Raw genomic sequence first — 20,193 nt, 5'->3', positions numbered from 1 at the left:
CTTTGTTCATATACTGTGATTCCAAGAATGTGTGGAACCTGCCACCCCACTGTTTTACGCAGAGTGGCTCACACCGATAACCAGGCCTTCGAAATCAGCCACCTGAGAGAGTTCCAGCATTCAAAATGAAATCAATACTTTGAAGACTGCATCTAATACCAAGATACTTGACTGTCTTATCTTTCTCACTGAACCTCTGTCACAAAGTGATCCCCAGTCTCAAAGCCTGGAGGCAGGAACACCAGGGACTCCATGTACATCTATAAAGATGGTGACTGGCTTGACCTCATATTACAGGAGACAAATTCTAGAGTGAAATCAATGTAAAATAAGCTGAACTTACAAGCAACAGGAACATAAATAAAAATTCATTCCTTCACATACTTCAAGGTTAACTTGTTATCGTTTTAACTAGATGGGCAATTGATGTTTTTGGGAAACTATTTGCCATATATATATTTTAAATTTTTTTAAACGTTTATTTATTTTTGAGAGAGAGAGAGGGAGAAACAGAGTGTGAGTTGGGGAGGGACAGAGAGAGAGTGAGACAGAGAACCAAAGCAGGCTCCACACTTTGAGCTGTCAGCACAGAGCCCAACGCTGGGCTTGAACCCATGAACCATGAGATCATGACCTGAGCCAAAGTTGAACACTTAACCGACTGAGCCACCCATGAGCCCCAAATATTTACCATGTATTAAGCATTGTTTTACATATTCCCATAGGTCTTCTACTTGGTGCCTGTAGCATTTTCAATTGGTGTCATTGCAATTTTCAAATTACCTGCCTTCTACAGTGAAAACAACTTAGGTGCCGTATCCCTCCTACTTCTACTGTTTGGGTAAGCTGCAGTGAAAAAAGAATTAACAGAACTGAGTGTTCTGAGGCACAAACAGAAACTAAATCTCATTAGCTAATTTACAATTGTCCTGGGGTTTCAGTAGCCATGAATGATGACTAACAACACATTATACTTGCTAGTCCAGTTTGTACAGTACAGTACTTCTGAAAATGAATGTTGTCATTATTAATAGTAATATCTAACATTAATGAGTACTTACTAGGTACCAAGTGTCATGATTGGCAATCTACACATGTAATATAAGCTACATAAAAATGGATGTTTCAGAATGATCGTAAAAATTTACATACCTGTGTGGATTTGTGTATTGACAAATTATGAGTATATATCACATTGTAAGGTATGTATCCTCATGTATACTTTATTTATATTTTTATGGATGTTTAACACACACACACAAGTATTATTTCTGTATTGGGGCTATACAGGTAGTATGGATTGATATAATCAGTGCTTAGCATAGCAGTTCTTTCTGCCCTGAATGCATGGGCAGTAGCCATTGACATAGCAGTGTAGCAGATGAAGGTTTACATTGCCTCCGGTCCTTCATCATTACCCCAAAGGTTGCTCAAGTGTTTGCTTACAGCAGGACATCCAGCTTCTGAGCTTTGTCTGTCTGCTAAGTTAGCTTACCATAATGTCATTACTTTTCTTTAACTTTAAATTATAAGATTTATATTGATTAAATTTTTATTTCTGAGAGCAAAAAAAAAAAAAGTTTCTTGGATTGGATGACAGCATCTCTAAAATGAATTCATTTGTAGTTGTGATGATATAGAACTACTCAAGTTTCCTTAAAAGAGAAGCTTCTTACTGTCACTTTTTTTTAAATTATTGACTATTTTATTTAGTTTTTAAATTATTGACTATTTTATTTTTTTATTATTTTTTTAATATGAAATTTATTGTCAAATTGGTTTCCATACAACACCCAGTGCTCATCCCAACAGGTGCCCTCCTCAATACCTGTTGAGAGGTACCTACCCTCAGTAGTACTACCCTCAGTTTGTTCTCAGTTTTGTTTTTTTTTTTATTTTAATTTTTTTTTAATGTTTATTTTTGAGACAGAGAGAGACAGAGCATGAATGGGGGAGGGGCAGAGAGAGAGGGAGACACAGAATCGGAAACAGGCTCCAGGCTCTGAACCATCAGCCCAGAGCCTGACATGGGGCTCGAACTCACGGACCGCGAGATCATGACCTGAGCTGAAGTCGGACACTCAACCGACTGAGCCACCCAGGCGCCCCTGTTCTCAGTTTTTAAGAGTCTCTTATGCTTTGGCTGTCTCCCTCTCTAACCTCTTTTTTTTCCCCTCCCCCATGGACTTCTGTTAAGTTTCTCAGGCTCCACACACGAGTGAAAACATATGGTATCTGTCTCTCTATGACTTATTTCACTTAGCATAACACTCTCCAATACCATCCACATTGCTACAAGGGGCCATATTTCATTCTTTCTCATTGCCATGTAGTATTCCATTGTGTATATAAACCACAATTTCTTTATCCATTCATCAGTTGATGGACATTTAGGCTCTTTCCATAATTTGGCTATTGTTGAGAGTGCTGCTATAAACATTGGGTTACAAGTGCCCCTATGCATCAGCACTCCTGTATCCCTTGGGTCAATTCCTAGCAGTGCTATTGCTGGGTCATAGGGTAGGTCTATTTTTAATTTTTTGAGGAACCTCCACACTGATTTCCAGAGTGGCTGCCCAGTTTGCATTCCCACCAACAGTGCAAGAGTGTTCCCGTTTCTCCACGTCACTTTTTAAAAATCCAAAGAATTTGTCAAAAAAAGTTTTTATAATACAGAGATCTAGCTTTGAGGCTTAGTGATACATCCCTAATGTTTATTTTCACTTTGGAGCCCTATCAAAAGTTTTGTCTGTTTGTTAAGGGATAAGGATTAAGGCATAATTTTAATCCTTGTGTTATTAACATACAGGTATGCCACATTTTCTTGGATGTACTTACTGGCTGGGCTCTTCCATGAAACAGGGATGGCTTTCATCACTTACGTCTGCATCAACCTTTTCTTTGGCATCAATTCCATTGTCTCCCTGTCAGTGGTATACTTCCTTTCCAAGGAAAAGCCCAATGATCCGGTAAGGTCCATTATTCGCCTGGTAAACTTCAATGAACGTATGAAATGTTTCAGTATGTTCAAGGTGAAAAGATTTTCTACATTTTGCATTCTCTAAATAGAAAAGAGGAATTTCAGTTAATTCTATTAATTTTGATAGAAGAGAAACTACATCCTTTTAAGATTCTTTTTAGTTTCCAAGTAGGTTAATGCCTATGATTATATTTACTCAATGTCAAAACTATTGGCATTTGAAAGGGTTCAAGTGGAGGTGAAATCAAATTATTGTGTACAACACTATAAAAATCATGAACCTATTGGTCCAGTGACATTTTTATTCATTAATTGTTATATGGTAGGAACAAGGACAATGGCTCACTTATGTGACTATTGGTTAAGGGTGGTTTTTTTTGTTGAACATTCATAGAGAACAAACCTGATATGTTCCCTTTCAAGCATGTATTAGATAGAGTCTACTTCATTGTGAGCATCAGTTCCCATTCAAAGCTGACAATTACAGTTAGTGAGAAGGGAAGCACGAACAGTGCTGGGCAATTGAACGAGAAAGAATGGAGAGGAAACTACGTGAACTGAGGAACAGACAAGCACACTCCAGGAGGAAGAAGACAATTCATGAGTTGTAAGTGGTTGGCCCAAGTGTGAATAACATGAAAATAAGCCATTTGCTCCTCATGTAGATAGGTTGTCTCTCCTTCATCTCAGTTCACCATTTAGCCCCTCTTCAAATAGGAATTACCTAAAGTTCTAAAACTTCACTGTACCAAATCCCTTCTTTACCTAGGCGTGACCAAGACCCTGTACCAGACCCCAACATCCTGGCTATTTCTACACTTCTAGGATCTAAGGCAGGGCTAGAAGTGATTCTGTCTCCAGGGTTTGGCCTGATGCCTCAGATCATCTCAAAAAGAAGATAAACCTTTTCTGCTTATATTTTAGTAATAAATCTCCATGTTTTGGTTATAGTAAATATTTACATGTAAATTCAACACACATGGGAAATAATTGCCAATCTCGATAAACTTCTCCAGTTTTAATATTTGCCCACATCACATTTGTTCACATCAGTTTTAAATTTTTGTCAATTTGTCAGAAGTCTAACACTGAGTTTCATTTTTTTTTTCTCTTATTTCAGACTTTAGAACTTATTTCTGAAACCCTCAAGCGTATTTTCCTGATTTTTCCACAATTCTGTTTTGGCTATGGTTTGATTGAACTTTCTCAACAACAGTCGGTCCTAGACTTTTTAAAAGCATATGGAGTGGAATACCCAAGTGAAACCTTTGAGATGGATAAACTAGGTGCCATGTTTGTGGCTTTGGTTTCTCAGGGCACCATGTTCTTTTTGTTGCGGCTCTTAATCAACGAATGGCTAATAAAGAAACTCAGGTAAATAAAAAGAAAACATCGTGTTTGACATGCATGATAGAACTCAATTCAAAATATTTAGGAAGGAACAATAATCTAAATCTTTCTATTAGTAACGTGGAAATAGTGCTAAAAAAACTTAAAAAAATTGTAACATAATTCACCACTCATTCCATTCAGTAAATAGTTATCACACCTCACTCTGTGTCTGCAAGTATTATTGTAGAGTGAGAGAATAAAATTAAAGAAGCACAATTGTTAGCCTTAAAGAGATTAAGATTCAGTGGTGGAGAGAAAATGCATACATAAACAAAGGATGTAGTGTTTGAGTTGAGTTTAAAGGATGGCTAGAAAGTAGAAATGAAGAAAGAAGACTGAGTGAGTAGCATATTAGCAATGGGTTTGGAGAAGGTTGAATAAGGAGAAAATGGAATCTTAAATAAAAAGAAATATGCATACAATTGACCTGACTATTCCATTTCTAGGATTCTTTTCCTACAGATATGCTCACACATTTGCAGATTTATGAATGTATAAAGTTATCCATCATCGCAACCATTCTTAATAGCAAAAGAATGAAAACAGCCTAAATGTCCTTCATGGACTGGTTAAATAAATTATACAAATTTACATTTTTTTCATAGGTAAACACTATGCGGGCATTAGAAAGACTGATACAGTTCTGTATGGAATATTTTGGATTACTACTAATACTTATTGAGTGAAAAATGCTAAGTTCAAAACTTTGTGTGAAGTATATTATCATTTGAGTTAGAAAAGAGCTATAATTTATACATAATATGCATATACTATCTCTCTATGGGTGCCCTGCTGAGGAGAGCTCTATAGAGTTGAAGGAAACTTACTTCTCACTATATATTCTTCAGTACCATTTTAATACATAGAGTGCATGTATCACGTATTGAAAAATAAAACTTAAGTTAATAGTAATAAAAATAATGACAAGAGCAAAGACCGAGAAAAAAATCTTAGGGTATATTTGAGAAATGAGTAATACAATTTGATTAGAATGTAGAATAAAGGCAACGAAATAGTAGGAGCTCAAGCATGTGGCTGGAAGACTATGGAGTCTATTGGATACTTGGGTAGAGAGATTATTTGGACTTTTTCAACAAACAAATAATAGTCCAATAAGTGTTTTGACCAGAAAGCAACATGGTCAAACGGTGCTTTCGGAGATGTGATTCTGTGGAGTTCATACAGTTTAGAATGGAGGATCAGAGATATTGGAACAGTTAGAAATTCTTGAAGAATTTAGTGAGAAACAGTGAAAGCCTCTGATGGTAATAGAAATAGACAGAACACGATTGATGACTGGGTGTTCCAAGGCATTTCCAGTGTTAGGAGACTGACTACATGCGTAGATTTTGTAATGGGGAAGATTCAAAGAAAACATCACAGTTAGAATCTCTGGGGATATCATTAAAAGAAACAGGGACATTGGGAAGAAGACCTGAATTGATTTGTTGGGTTTTTAAATTTTGTTTGGATTGGTTTGCTTTAGCATACGTTAGGCAAGGTACTGATGTGGGTTTGAGACTGCTTTCAGGGCTGATAACCTTAATATATTGCCTAGATACTAAGTAAGACATTCACAATAAACAGAACATAGAGGGACATTCATGTCACTGAATATGGTGAAGAGCATTTGTACTAATTCTTAACTTAAGTAGCATAATGCATAACAAATCTGAAGCCTAGTGTGTGATTGTACGCTTTTAGTGAAGTGAGAATTCATTAAAACATGTTGAAATTGAGCTGTGCCACTTTAAAATCATTGATGCAAAATCACTGGGTCTTTTTTTTTTTTTAGACTCTTCTTTAGAAAATTTAGTTCGTCTCCTGTAGTGGAGACAATAGACGAAGATGAAGACGTCCGAGCTGAGAGATTAAGAGTGGAAAATGGCGCAAGTGAATTTGACCTGGTCCAGCTCCATCGTCTCACAAAGACCTACCAACTTATCCACAAAAAGATTATAGCTGTAAACAACATCAGCATTGGCATACCCGCTGGGGAGGTGAGGAACTTGCTCTGTTCCTAACTGTCCTTTATATTGGCAAGTTAAGTCACAAAAATCTTTAAACTTTCCTATTTTTTTTCTAGAAATGTAGAAGTCAACCTCTGAATATCTTGATGGATTCTGTGTATACAATGTACACATATCCTTCTGTTTCTTACTCTCTAAGTCTTCCCTCTCGTCAGGGAGGATTCACCACACACCTAGTTCTGAGCCCCTGCCCATGCTACCTACTGTCCTCCCTGGGCTGGACTTTCAGTCAAGAAGCCCGTGCAAGGCGCTGTCTTCAACTTTCAGTTTTCAGCTCCCTGTGAAAGACAGCATGAAGAGATCTGTTGTCAGAAGTGAGATCCTAGGGGTGCCTGGGTGGCTCAGTGGGTTAAGCATCTGACTTGGGTGGTTAAACGTCTGACTTTGGCTCAGGTCATTATCTCACGGTTTGTGGGTTCAGGTGGTGCATTGAGCTCTCTGCTGTCTGTGTGGAGCCTGGAGCCTGCTTTGGATCCTCTGTCTCCTCTCTCAGCCCCTCCTCTGCTCAAGCTCTCTCTCTACCTCTCTCAAAAATAAATATGCATTAGAAAGTTGTTTTTAATAAAAAAAGAAGCAAGGTCCTAGAACTGCATTCATATTTATTCTTGCCATTTTTCTAGAAGAAATATTAAGCCAGCTTTGAAAAGAAAGAGAAAATGTGGGCATTTCCCTTAGTTTTTTTGAGGAGAGCTGCAAACCACATGCATCCAATCCATTCAACAGCATAAAGAAATTATTGCTTCAGTGGCTTATTCAGTAGTGATTTTGTGTGAATAATGTGAAACCTATAAATATAATTACTTTGTCAAGTTAGCGTATCTTACTTATGGAATATTTTATCATGTCACGCAGATAATATAATATGTAAAACAAGTCCTGTGTATCTATACAAATGTTCAGATGGTTAAAGGAAAAAAAAAGATATTTGTTGTAAAAGAGAAAGTTTTATCAAATGCCAGAAGAACACTACAATATCCATGAATAATTCCAGGAACTTATTTTTCTTTGGAATTTATTTCATCCAGGGAAAAAGAGGAAACAGGTGTAATAGTAACATGTCTGGTTTGGATTAAGATTTACATCTTTTTTTCCCTCTCCCAAACCAGTGCTTTGGCCTTCTTGGGGTGAATGGAGCAGGAAAGACAACTATCTTCAAGATGCTGACAGGAGACATAATTCCTTCAAGTGGAAACATTCTGATCAGAAATAAAACTGGGTATGGGAAACCATGGCTTCAACTTATCAAGCACAACATAATTAAAATGAACGCTTTGTTATTTTGTAGATATAGTATTACATCCCTAGGGGAGAAACAGCTATTTTGTTCCCTAATTTTTAAAACTTTATGTGTGTGATATGATGGTGGGGTTATTTTACCTCTTTTTATTAGAATCACAAATCTCCATGACCAAAGTAGAGCTGCCTTCCCAACTTTTGGGGACTAGAAGGGACATACCTTTTGAAACCCTGTATCTTCACTTCTCTCAATGCAGATCTCTGGGTCATGTTGACTCACACAGCTCATTAGTTGGATACTGCCCTCAGGAAGATGCCTTAGACGACCTGGTGTCAGTGGAAGAACATTTGTATTTCTACGCGAGGATACATGGAATTCCAGAAAAAGATATTAAGGAAGTGAGTATGAGTGTGAAAAACTAGTTCATTTGAAAACCATTATTGTTTCAGCTCCCCCCGCCGCAACCCCAACTCTCAAGACTAAGTTGACATCTGAAAAACTAGGGCATTTTCCTCCTGTCACTGACAGTTTGGGCAGTCTTAGCTTAATTTTGCACATCATATATACACCTATGAACTCAGCTTCAGAAGCTCCTTGACCTGTGCTTGTTCAGTTACCTTTCAAGAACTATCAAGTAAAGGATCACACTTGCCTTAGGCTCTGGCTTGAGCATGGGTTGGTCTGCACATCCTTTAGTCTTTAGATAAGTTTTGAAACACGCAATTCCCTGCAAACTGCCCACATAAAATAGAATAGCTTCCATTTTGATTTTTTAAATGTGGTCTTGTGCTTCATGGCAATCATTTGCCTTTTTGATGGAATGACTAACCCTTAGGGCAGTCTCTCCTCTATTTCTGCAACCCCAAGGACCTGTGGAAATCCTCCTAGGATCCCTCTATTTACCAGAGCTGTTTAACAACAGAAATAGCCTCAGGAACCCATGATTCCTAAGTTAATGTGCTAAAGTTTTGATACTGGGTCAGTTTTAAATAGACAAGAAGCCTTTGTGACAACTTGCTCCCCCAGTAAGAAGAAAGAACAGTGAGGACAGTCAATGAGAAACCTGCCTTGTGAAGGGTCATGTTCTGTTTTAGCTCTTTTAAGTTTTATAAAGAAATCCTGCAGAAAGTACAATCTGCAACTGTAAACACACACACATACACAGGGGAAAATCTCATTTGAAAATGAGCCTCCACAGAATCGTTTTCATCTCTTTAAATAATTTTCATTTGTAGGTGGATCTTTAAAAGTAAAAATAGGGCACCTGGGTGGCTCAGTCAGTTAAGCCTCCACTCTGGGTTTCGGGTCAGGTCATGATCTCCCACAGCTTCATGGGTTGGAGCCCTGCATCGGGTTCTGTGCTGGCAGCACGGAGCCTGCTTGGGATTCTCTCTCTCCCTCCCTCTCTGCCCTCCCCCACTCATGCTATCTGTGTCTCTCTCAAAATAAATAAATAAACTTTAAAAATTAATTAAAAAAAAGTAAGAATAAAATCTATGCTGGTTTAAATGTTTGAATTTTTTTCAGGTATGTATTTCTTCATTATAGAACTTTCTTTCATAAGCATCTTTTCCTCTAACTCCTGTTTTCCACCCACAGACTGTTCATAAACTCCTTAGGAGACTTCACCTGATGCCCTACAAGGACAGGGCTACATCGCTGTGCAGTTACGGCACAAAAAGAAAATTATCCACCGCACTGGCCTTGATAGGGAAACCTTCCATTTTGCTGCTGGTAAGAGGACTGTTGTGGAAAAGGCTACTACATTAGAATCACATGTCCAGTAGTATGTGCAACATGTTACTATCGTTGTTGCCATAAACCTTTGGTGAAGTCTCACAATGTGCTGGTTATTTTGCAAAACACTTTACATACGCTGTCTCCTCAAGGGAATTTATGTCAGCAAAGAGCTATGGCTCAGTCTGTTTCAGAAGAGACACTTGTCATGGGAACAGGAAGTAGCCAAACCAAATTCAGGATATGCTAATGAGTAAGTAAAGTTACAAAATATGGGAGAATTTGATTACCCATTATTGAAGAAATCTGTTCTGTTAGTAACTCGTCAGATGAACCAACATATTTTCCAACTTCTACTAAAGAGGAGAGACACATTTTAGGGCAACATGTTGTGCTAAAATTTCATTTCCTCGTGACTTAAAAATACACGTTACCTAGTTTGGGATGTGATTGACAATATGCCTTCCTATTCTGTTTGAATTTTTTGGAGGCAAGAGATGCACTTCACATTTATAGTTCGGTTAGGAGCTGGAAAATTAAATTCGTCACCTGGAAATACAAAGTTCACGTAGAGGTGACGTGGCATCCTGCTTGCTCTTCGCACCAAACATTGTGGAGGTGTTTATTACCGAGAAATGAACTTGTCCTTATTTTGGAAGCTCCCCTTCATTCAAGGAGCTCCAAACTTCACAAGAGCTTTAACCATATGCAATACGAATTCAGTTACAAATCACCACGTTATTCTGGGGATTCAGTCAGACAGAGACCAAATCGTTTAAACTGCCCAGCGAGAGTGATACACAACCTACCTTTCTATAATACCAGAAGCTTATAGCACATTACCTCCCTGCCAATTGATGCTTATGGTGGAATTTTATTGTCTAAGTGTCCCCTAAATTAAACAAAACAATCCTTAGGTACCCCTGTGAAATAATGGATGTAAATTACTTTAAAACATTTGAAAGTGCTATGCAAAGGTTATATATTAATGAGCTGAACTGAAATACAGGCTGTGAGAGAAAGCTATTATATTTTCTTCCATATGCATCGGCCATCTATGCTATCATCTTCAAAAACAGGGGCAATGAGAAGATATCCTTTACTGTTTGCCCAAATCAATATCCATTCCTTTCTTTAGCCTCTTACTATAAATACAAGCCTCAGATGATCCTATGTGGATGTTTTCCACTGCAAATTCATATCTTTAATTATCACCTAATCTTGACCTAGAACTTGCTACTTTAACCATCTCTTAGGATCTAGTATTCTTTGTTTAGGTCATTCATTTTTGTACATTTTGCATCTTACGTCTGAACAATTTTTCGAAACATTTATTTTAAATATGATTTATATTTTCTACTTGACAATTTCTACAAATCTTATTTTAATTTCTCTAAAGAGTATTAAATTTCAATTAGTAGCATAGAATTTAAAATCTACCTCAAACATATTAACTGGAAAATCAGGTTGTGTTCTCTGTGCGACACATGCCGTATTATTCCTCATGCCACAATTCTGCTATCAGGAGCAAGGTAGCAGTCTTGTTGATGTAGCTTCAAATATACATGTGACAATGTAGTATTAAATGCAGAAACTCTGCTTTGTCAGTAATTGAACCAGATTTTTTTTTCCAAAGAAATATGAGACAAGTGTAAAGTAACAGGGTGTCAACTTCACTGAGGCACTTTTTAAAACAGATTGACAATTTTAAATGGTTAATTTTGAGCTTTCTGACAGCAGCAGAAAGAAACCTATTAAGTACAAAACAAGTTAGTCACAGGACTTCGCAAAGTGATTTCTGTTCTAGGCAAGTGAGACGCAGTGATTCATGTAAAGGACCTCATCAAATATTAATTAATTTGATAAATCTTCCCTGTAACTTTCTATTAAGGATGAGCCGAGCTCTGGGATGGACCCTAAGTCAAAACGGCACCTGTGGAGGATCATTTCAGAAGAAGTGCAGAATAAATGTTCCGTCATCCTCACGTCTCACAGGTAAACTGAGTGGGGGGAACACTGAAGTCGTTGACAGCATTTTAGGATGAGAGATGGGAAGAGGTATTCCTATGTAATGTATATTAGTGATGAATTGCCACAACCAAATAAAGTATTTTATGTTTATGGTCACAGGGGAGAGTCAGGCAGGTTTCATGTGAGAATCCAGCTCCTGTGGCCAGTAGGACAGTCTTTCTAAAAATAAATTTCTCTCGAATTGAGAGGGACTTATGACTCTCTTAATTTGACTAGGACTCCTTATTGCCTATCACATAAAGTTCAACATCCTCAGCCATAGTATACAAGGCCTTTTGTTGTCTGGCTTCATCTAAATATCCGGTTTATTTTTATCTTTTTTTTTCTCCTATGACACCCTCTCCTCTCAGTCAATCTGAATGACTAGTGGTTCCACATACACTCACTGCCTTCCTTATCACCACACCCTCTCTTTGGCTGTGCTTTCTACCTGAAACTGTCTTTTCACAAAATCAAAATTCTTTCTTTTTAATGTTTATTTATTTTGAGAGAAAGAAAGAGAGAGCACATGAATGAGTGGGAGAGGAGCAGAGGGAGAGGGAGAGAGAGAATCCCAAGTAGACTACATATTGTCAGCTTGGAGCCGGACGCGGGGCTCGATCCCACGAACCGTGAGATCATGACCTGAGCTAAAATCAAGAGTCAGATGCCCAACTGACTGAGCCACCCAAGTGCCGCCAAAAATACAAATTCTAATCTCCCAGTCCTCCTCCATGAAATAGACCTTTCCAATCAAGGAAATAAAAATGCTGCTGAAGCATTTTATCTGTGCCTTTTTTATAAGGTTAGCCATGTATTAAAGTGATCTCTTCCCTGCAATTCTCATAGTAGGAAAAGTTCTAGATTAGTTTATAATTAAGAGACTTTTTTCATATTCTAGCTATGCCCCATGCACTATGTGTTCTGAAACCAGTCTTTTCATTACCATTCACTTTTGTAGGAATTGGAGAGGATCTCTACCAGTTAACACAGTTCTAGAAATGAGAGATTATATAATCAAGTATAGGTTAACTAGTTATAAATAAAAAAGCATAAAAGTCAACTGAATATGGAATATGAAACATCATGAAAAAAGCTCAGGATTATTTTGGAAACATTTCTCAGGAAATGTAGGTCTTGAGCCTAAGCTTAAAAGAGGTTGAAAGAAATGCTGCATTTGATGAGAGGGCATTCCAGGTGAGAGAGATAGCTTGAAGCTGGAGAATAAAGAGTAATAAACCCTATGTGAAGACATTTAATTTATATTTTAAAATGTATTTTGTGTGTCCTTCAAGGGAAAAGACATCTTAAGGAACTAAAATAGTATTTCCAAGGTGCCATAATGAAACAGCTCAGCTTATGCTTATGAGCACTTCTCTGTGCCCAGAATTCTGATGTGATTCTGTCTTTCAGCATGGAAGAATGTGAGGCTCTCTGTACCAGGTTGGCCATTATGGTGAATGGAAGGTTCCAGTGCATTGGATCTTTGCAGCATATAAAGAGCAGGTGAAGAACAATGGCATTGTTTGACATTTGATGTGGGGAAGTACATCTAACAGTACTGTCCTTACTTTGTAGGATTACTCAGCAGCCTATCCTGTAATGAGTAGTAAAACTGGAAAGAAAAAGTTGATCATCAGTTCACCTTAAAGTTAAATTATCTTACCGAAGGTCTTAAAATTATCTTACTTAGGTCTTAAAAACAACTACGACAAAAATAACTCTCAGAAGGCAGTTTCTAAGAGTTTACTCAAGAAGAAATTAGACCTTCCCAAGTACATGAAGGCATAGGTTTTTATCTAACGTGTTCATTTTCCATTTGCACAGGCTTTCAGTAAACTATTTAACATTTTTACTGCATTCAAAACGTTTAATCAAGAATACACTGGGGAAACGTGCATAAATATCATATGACCAAATTAAAATTAAATTAAAATTTTACATTTGCCAGAATGCATATGCACTTACACGTATTCATGTTAATCTCCAAACTTCAGGGTGTTAACTTTATAATTTTATTTGTACAACTTGGTTTTCTTATAAGATAGCATTAACCAAGGTAAGCAAAAAAGGGCAAAAGACGCCATATACATTGTTCCCAGAGTCTGTTGTGACTTGTTTATAAAGTCTATATTTGGGCAAACAGTTAGTTAGCATATTGATTTATTATTCATTTTTAAAACCTCAATAACTTTAATGCTTACTTTTGACACCAGATCTCCAAAGACTTGCCCTTTAAGACCTGTCTGCTTTAAATTAGAAAGTATTTAACCCCAGATATTGACATCAATTGCCAATTCATCCATGTCAAAGAAAGCCAAGATTTTATGTTTTCTTTCTAATGCAGCTTTTGTCCAAGGAGTGTGACTTTGGATAGTGGTAGAACTAAATAAAAAATAATGGCAGTGCACTATTTCCAGTTGCAACATACCCTGAACTTTTATGGCAAAATGACAGTCTTTATATAAGTAAAGGGGCTATCATGGTCAGCTTGGGTCCTGTTTCATTACCTAGAATTCCAGGGGAGCTATTTCAGCGAAATGTAACTCATATCACATTCCACACATTCTTTCTAGGTTTGGAAGAGGATTTACTGTCAAGGTTCACTTGAAGAATACCAAAGTGAGCATGGAGGCCCTCACAAGGTTTATGCAACTGCACTTTCCAAAAACATACTTAAAAGTAAGTAAGAAATTGTCCTACCTCTTAGTCTTGACTGGTTTTGGTAGTCATAATCTCATACGGATGTTTGCCTTTTTTAAGTTGACTGTGGCTTTACTATTAATACACTTATTAGTTCAAGATACATAAGACACTCTGAAACATATTTACTATGAACAAATAGAATCCTCAAATTAATTATATAATTTTGTAGCTATTTAAAAGTAATGTAGTCCTGGGGCAACTGGCTGGCTCATTCTGTGGAGCATGTCAGTCTTGATCTCAGGTTTATTACTTCAAGCCCCACATTGGGTGTAGACAGCTTGCATTAACATAAGCGCATACATACATACATAAAATGTAGTCCATATGTGTGTGTGTATATATATATATATATATATATATATATCTTCATTTATTTGTTTCTCACAGAGGCTTTATGACCATACTATTAGTTTTTAAGTTGTATACACAGAGTTTACTAGTTATATATGTTAAGGGACTGAGGGAAGACAGATACTATATGACCAAGAACATTTCTTCTTAGAAAAAAAACAATTACAAAGTTCCAGAATGTCACAGCTGGAAAAGATTATCTTCTTTGTTCCTCTCATTTGGAAAATAAGCCCACAATGATTTGAACTGCTTGGAAATCAAGTTCTTAAGTCCCACACTAGTTGAAACATTATTCAATTAATCTCATGTTATATATACATACCCACAGGATGGACAGGCACAGATATATGTGTATGTATCTCATATAGTACATATTTAAATAAATGCACATGACAAAACAGCTATCCTTATAACATTTTGATGTGTAGGTAGTTTGTACAAGATGTAGTTATAGCCAGTGTTTTTAATAGAAATCAGGCGTGTAAAGGTGGAAAGAAATGGTGAAAGATGGACCAAAATCCAGCTCTCCCTGTGTGACTTCCAGCAAGACATTTAAAGTCTCTGAACCTCATTTTTCTCCTTTGTGAAATAGGCATAATGACATCTACTTCACAGAATTGGTGCGAGAAATAAATGATAAAATGTGCACAAAGCTACTTCATAAACTATAAGGCACCATAGTAATGTGACATGATTGTAGATAGTAAAATAGAGTGCATTTTTTAAAATAATTCTTTATCTCTATAAAATACCTTTGCTTGGACCTCCCAAACCTTGGCTAACTTCTTCAGGAAACAATGGCTTTTACAATTCTTATCAAAGTCTATTTTCAACCATCTAAATTAAAATCAAATTTAAAAATTAAAGGACACTTTGCACAAATCATGTTGGTCATAGTGCTTTTCCTTTTGGTGAATTTCTGAGTTGAAATCTGTGTTTATTCACTGAGTGATGAGATTACATTCACCCTGGTCTGTTCCTTGTGGGGCCGGGGCTACAAAAAGCAAATGCAGTGATCACAAAAGTCTCATTTCTTTCTAAACAGACCATTCTTTATGAGTATGTGGTGGTTTCTAGATCTCTAGAAGGGAAATAGCAAAAGCAACATTTTGGGAATAAAAATAAGTAAGATAGCCTGATTGTGGTAACAGGCGTGATGCATGCACAGGTTAATAAGAGGGGGTAGGCAGTGAGCACAGGAGTGAGAAGAGGAGGGGTTTCCAGTAACATGTCTTGAATACCAGGTGAAATACACAGTCATGATCCATATAGGTTGCAGGGGTAGATTCTTGATCAAATAGTGCTTAGGAAAGATTATCCTAGCTGCTTTGTGCCAGAATGTATGAATGTATGCAGTTTCCAGGCCACAGAAGAGGCTGTAACAGTTGCTTAGATATGGAGTGGGGAACATCAGGTTAATAACATTGATGGTGCAAATAGAGAGGAAAGGTTTAAATTTAAGAGTCATTGTAGAGGAAAAATAAAAAGGATATGCTGACTATTAAATATGTAGAAAAGCAAAATGTTAAAGATGCTCTAAGAAAACAAGAATAGATTATAAGTAGATGGTGATACTATGGACTAATGAAGAAATTGAAAAGAATTTCCAGGTGAGTTAAGAAAGAATGTGGCATATTTGAAAGAGATTTTTCATATGCAATGCTTTTGAAATCTAGCATTTTTAGCCAATATAAATTGAAGTTAATCCACAGCCTTTTAGAACAATTCTAACATTATAACAAAACAAAACAAAAAAATTCTAAACGTGATCCCTGAAAAAAGCCTTAATGTGAGCTGAGCATAATCTGACCTCTAATATACCATTTCATAGAGCACCTAGGTGGCTCAGTCGGTTAAGCATCCGACCTTGGCACAGGTCTTGATCTCACGGTTAATGGGTTCAAGCCCTGTGTTGGACTCTGTGCTGACAGTTTGGAGCCTGGAGCCTGCTTCAGATTCTGTGTCTCCCTCTCTCTCTGCTCCTCCCTGGCTCGTACTCTGTCTCTCAAAAATAAACAAACATTAAAAAAGTATTTAAAATACCATTTCACAGTATTTTTTCTAGGCAAGACTGTGATGACTTTATAAGTGCATAGGAATGTAGACTACTTTGGAATATTCATTAGGTTTGTAATTTGTTTCCTCTTTGACATTCATAAAACTTTTCATCTCTTTGCAGGTTGTTAGTTTCAAAATACAGCCATCACTTTATACTGTTGCATCATTGTCAATGGAATGCATTTCAGTATTTTCCTTAGCTCTTGGTCAAGTTATGTCTCGTCAACTCAGTATGACCTGACATTGCAGAATAAATTGTTTCCCTCGGTTTCCACAGGATCAGCACCTCAGCATGCTAGAATACCATGTGCCTGTCACGGCAGGAGGAGTGGCAAACATTTTTGATCTGCTAGAAACCAACAAGACTGCTTTAAATATCACAAATTTCTTAGTGAGTCAAACGACCCTGGAAGAGGTAAGCTGGATACCACTATCCAAGTGTATAATGTCACATAGTAATTATTACACATTCTGGTTATTTCTTTTTAATACCATTCAGTTTGTTTTTAATTGAAGCAATATCTAAGCTTACACCTGAAAAACTTAGCTTAATTTATTTCTTTTTTAAAAAATGTTTATCTTTTAGAGAGAAAGAAAGAGAGATGGCACGAGTCGGGGAGTGGTAGAGAGAAGGGAACAGAGAATCCCAAGCAGGCTCTGCACCATCAGCACAGAGACCCACATGGGCCTCGATCCCACCACAGTGAGATCATGACCTGAGCCGAAATCTAGAGTCAGATGCTTAACTGACTGAGCCACCCAGGCACCCCAGCTTAATTTAACTCTACCTACTTTTTGGGATGTTCAAAAAAAGTGTGAAAAGCATGAACTATTTTTTAATGGAGAAAAGAAGACGTTTCCTTACTATAAGACACTTATATCCATTAGGTTATATGAGTATGTAAAGCAACAAAGTGGTATTTTCACCTATAAAACAAATAGATGTTAACACTTTCCTTACTTTATCCTTGATAAGTTTCTGTCTTTTTCCCCCTTTTCAGTAGGTTTCTTAAATAACATTTCTATTGACTGGCTCCCGGGGTTAGCACAGCATAAAGAGAATTTGGTATCAGACCTTTAGATCTCCTAGAATCATGCAACCAAAGTGGTAAATGTAGAATTTTTTGTTTTACTCATATCATCTCTTAATTTCTTTGTATTCAGTAACTAGAGCCTTTGTGGTCATTCTTCACCATCTCTGTGTGGTGTTAATTTCGTACAGCTCTACCAAGCTGATATATAGAACAGTTCATTGCATCTACCTTCACAACGGGTCTGAACATTAAGCCTCAGGGGCCTCAGAGTGTTGCATTTTATGGAAAATTTTTTATGGGGCCTTCAGGAAATTATGACTTTACTGACCCAGAAAATTTAGCCTTTGACTTATAATCAACTACCATGACCATGTCAGACACAAAATATCAATAGTTTCTGGAGGAATCTATGACTAACAGACTTAATGATTTTAAACCAAGTAATAAAAGTCTGCCTGTTAAATACTGGCTTACTAGGGCACCTGAGTGGCCCAGTCAGTTAAGCGTCTGACTTCAGCTCAGGTCATGATCTCACAGTTCTGAGTTCGAGCCCTGCGTCCAGCTCTGTGCTGACATTTCAGAGCCTGGAGCCTGCTTCAGATTCTGTGTCTCCCTCTGTCTCTCTGCCCCTCCCCCTGCTCACGCTCTGCCTCTCTCAAAAATAAACAAACATTAAAAAAAAATTAAATAACTGGCTTACTGACCATAAAGTTAATGTGGGCTTTCTTTACAAATTTTGTTTTAGTATATTAACCCTTGAAACTAGTGAAATTTCTCTCAACATCATCTCATAAACATTTGATAATGGTTTGGCTTGGGTTCCTGTATTATTCTTGATAGAGATGTTAATGTAGATCATATAAATACAGATATGTGGTTATAGATACTCAACTATAGCTTCAGATTTATATTATGATTATAGTTGTAGATATGGGTTTTATTTTCAAAGCCCAGTTAAATTTGAGTATGTAAAAGGACTGCTAGTGAGAGTGTGTATATATGTGTGGACATGTCTGTAAACTATCTAGTTTTCTTATTTTCTCTTTCACTCTGTGTGTGTGTGTGTGTGTGTGTGTGTGTGTGTGTGTGTACATTAACCTTATTTCTTCCTTTCGCTTACCAAGCAGTAATGGCTTTATTTCCCTTGAAAAATCAGGTTTTCATCAACTTTGCCAAAGATCAAAAGTCCTATGAAAGTGCTGATGCCAGTAGCCAAGGCTCCACCATAAGTGTTGACTCCCAGGATGACCGGATGGAATCTTAGTGCCTCCAGCAAAGCCAATCTCAGCAAGTGGCCTGTGGCTTCCTTTTAAGGAAGAGCCGCTGAAGATACTGCTTCCTCAAACTATCTTCATTTTAAAGTATTATACTGTGTGGAAGGTACAATTGTGTGTAAGACTAGCAAGTAACTGTAAGTGGAAAGGTGGTTTTTTTGTTTTTTGTTTGTGTTTTTTTTTTTTTTTTTTAAGGTCAGTGAATGTTGTTGCTACTGAAATGAATTCCGGAACACTCAGTACTGTGAGCGTGCTAATGTATGTGTTGGCGATGACTACGCGAGGTGAAACCGCTTGAAGATAAACGTCTTAATTTATTACTTTCAATAAAAAGCTGAAAAAGTGTGGTTATTACTAGGTGAAAAGTAAGAATGGAGCAGAAGAGTAAGATAGTTTGGGGTAGGTAGAATTGAGAGAACAAACAAAATAATTTATTTCCAGAAAATAACAGAATGAGAATCATCATTGGATGCAGATTAATACTGGCAGTAAGCAGTGGGCACAATGTCTGCAAGGTATATATGTCATTTTCAGTGCCTATAAATATGTGGGGGTATACTAAACCCCAGAAAAGTGCCTTTCCACAAGAATGCCATAGGAGGGCAGTTTACCCTGGTGGTAAACAGAACTCAGATTTATTCCTGCTGGTCCTTAATACTTAAGGCCCTGGGCAGAGGAAGAGCTACTTGTTCTTCGGGGGAAATGGGTGTGTCAGCTGAACAGACCCAAATCCTAGAAACTGATAGAAAATTCATGTGCTGCTGGCAGGCAACATTTTTTTAAGCTCTTAGGGAAACCCTCATATTGTGGGTCTCTCTGCAAGAAACATTCCTGTGGAGAGAAAATGAATATGGAGATAATTTTCAGCTAATCACCCGGGCTGACCCAGAATCATGCGTATGGCTATATAGGATAGACTTCATAATAATGCCAAATTATATAGCCCTCGGGGAAGGTGTTTTATGTAACAATTGTGTGTGTGTGTGTGTGTGTGTGTGCGTGTGTGCGTGCGTACACATTTGCCAGCTTTGGCACAATTGTATCGGTTTCAAAAACCAATAAACTCAAAGTTAAAAAAAAAATTTCATGAAGCCATTTCATTTGTTAGGGAAGATTCTGGAAGCTAAAAATTGGAGTCATGTGGCCTACAAGGTCCCACGTGATCAGTCCATGCTTACCTCTCCACCTTCATCCCTTTCTTTCTCTTCTTCTTCTTTAGGGTATAGCCATGCTGGCCTCTTTTCAGTTTTTCCAATGTACCAAACTCTTTCCCATCTCCAGACCCCCTACTCTAAATGCTCTTCCCTCCTTGTCGCTAGACTATGCTAATAGTCTTGAGACATGCTATTCTTTCTCAGAGAAGCTTTCCTTTTCTACTTCCTCA

The 20,193-nt window shown here is 37.3% G+C and overlaps 1 protein-coding gene across 2 annotated transcripts in view; it reads left to right on the top strand.

Annotated features, from left to right (window-relative positions):
- Positions 1–19,879, top strand: part of ABCA12 (ATP binding cassette subfamily A member 12) — a 279,848-nt gene extending 259,969 nt beyond the window's left edge. For both annotated transcript variants that reach the window (XM_040476160.1, XM_040476159.1), the window contains 12 exons: positions 726–841; positions 2,810–2,969; positions 4,101–4,354; positions 6,168–6,372; positions 7,509–7,618; positions 7,896–8,037; positions 9,239–9,373; positions 11,268–11,371; positions 12,800–12,892; positions 13,963–14,068; positions 16,779–16,916; positions 18,692–19,879. In XM_040476160.1, the coding sequence (XP_040332094.1) occupies positions 726–841; positions 2,810–2,969; positions 4,101–4,354; positions 6,168–6,372; positions 7,509–7,618; positions 7,896–8,037; positions 9,239–9,373; positions 11,268–11,371; positions 12,800–12,892; positions 13,963–14,068; positions 16,779–16,916; positions 18,692–18,799 (1,671 nt within the window). In that variant the 3' untranslated portion in view covers positions 18,800–19,879. The remainder of the gene's footprint in view (positions 1–725; positions 842–2,809; positions 2,970–4,100; positions 4,355–6,167; positions 6,373–7,508; positions 7,619–7,895; positions 8,038–9,238; positions 9,374–11,267; positions 11,372–12,799; positions 12,893–13,962; positions 14,069–16,778; positions 16,917–18,691) is intronic.
- Positions 19,880–20,193: the final 314 nt, after the last annotated feature.

Source organism: Herpailurus yagouaroundi, unplaced genomic scaffold (assembly GCF_014898765.1).
Source record: "Herpailurus yagouaroundi ecotype Mexico unplaced genomic scaffold, PumYag 140, whole genome shotgun sequence".
NCBI classification, from domain to species: domain Eukaryota; kingdom Metazoa; phylum Chordata; class Mammalia; order Carnivora; family Felidae; genus Herpailurus; species Herpailurus yagouaroundi.
This window is presented reverse-complemented; position numbering and strand designations above follow the sequence as displayed.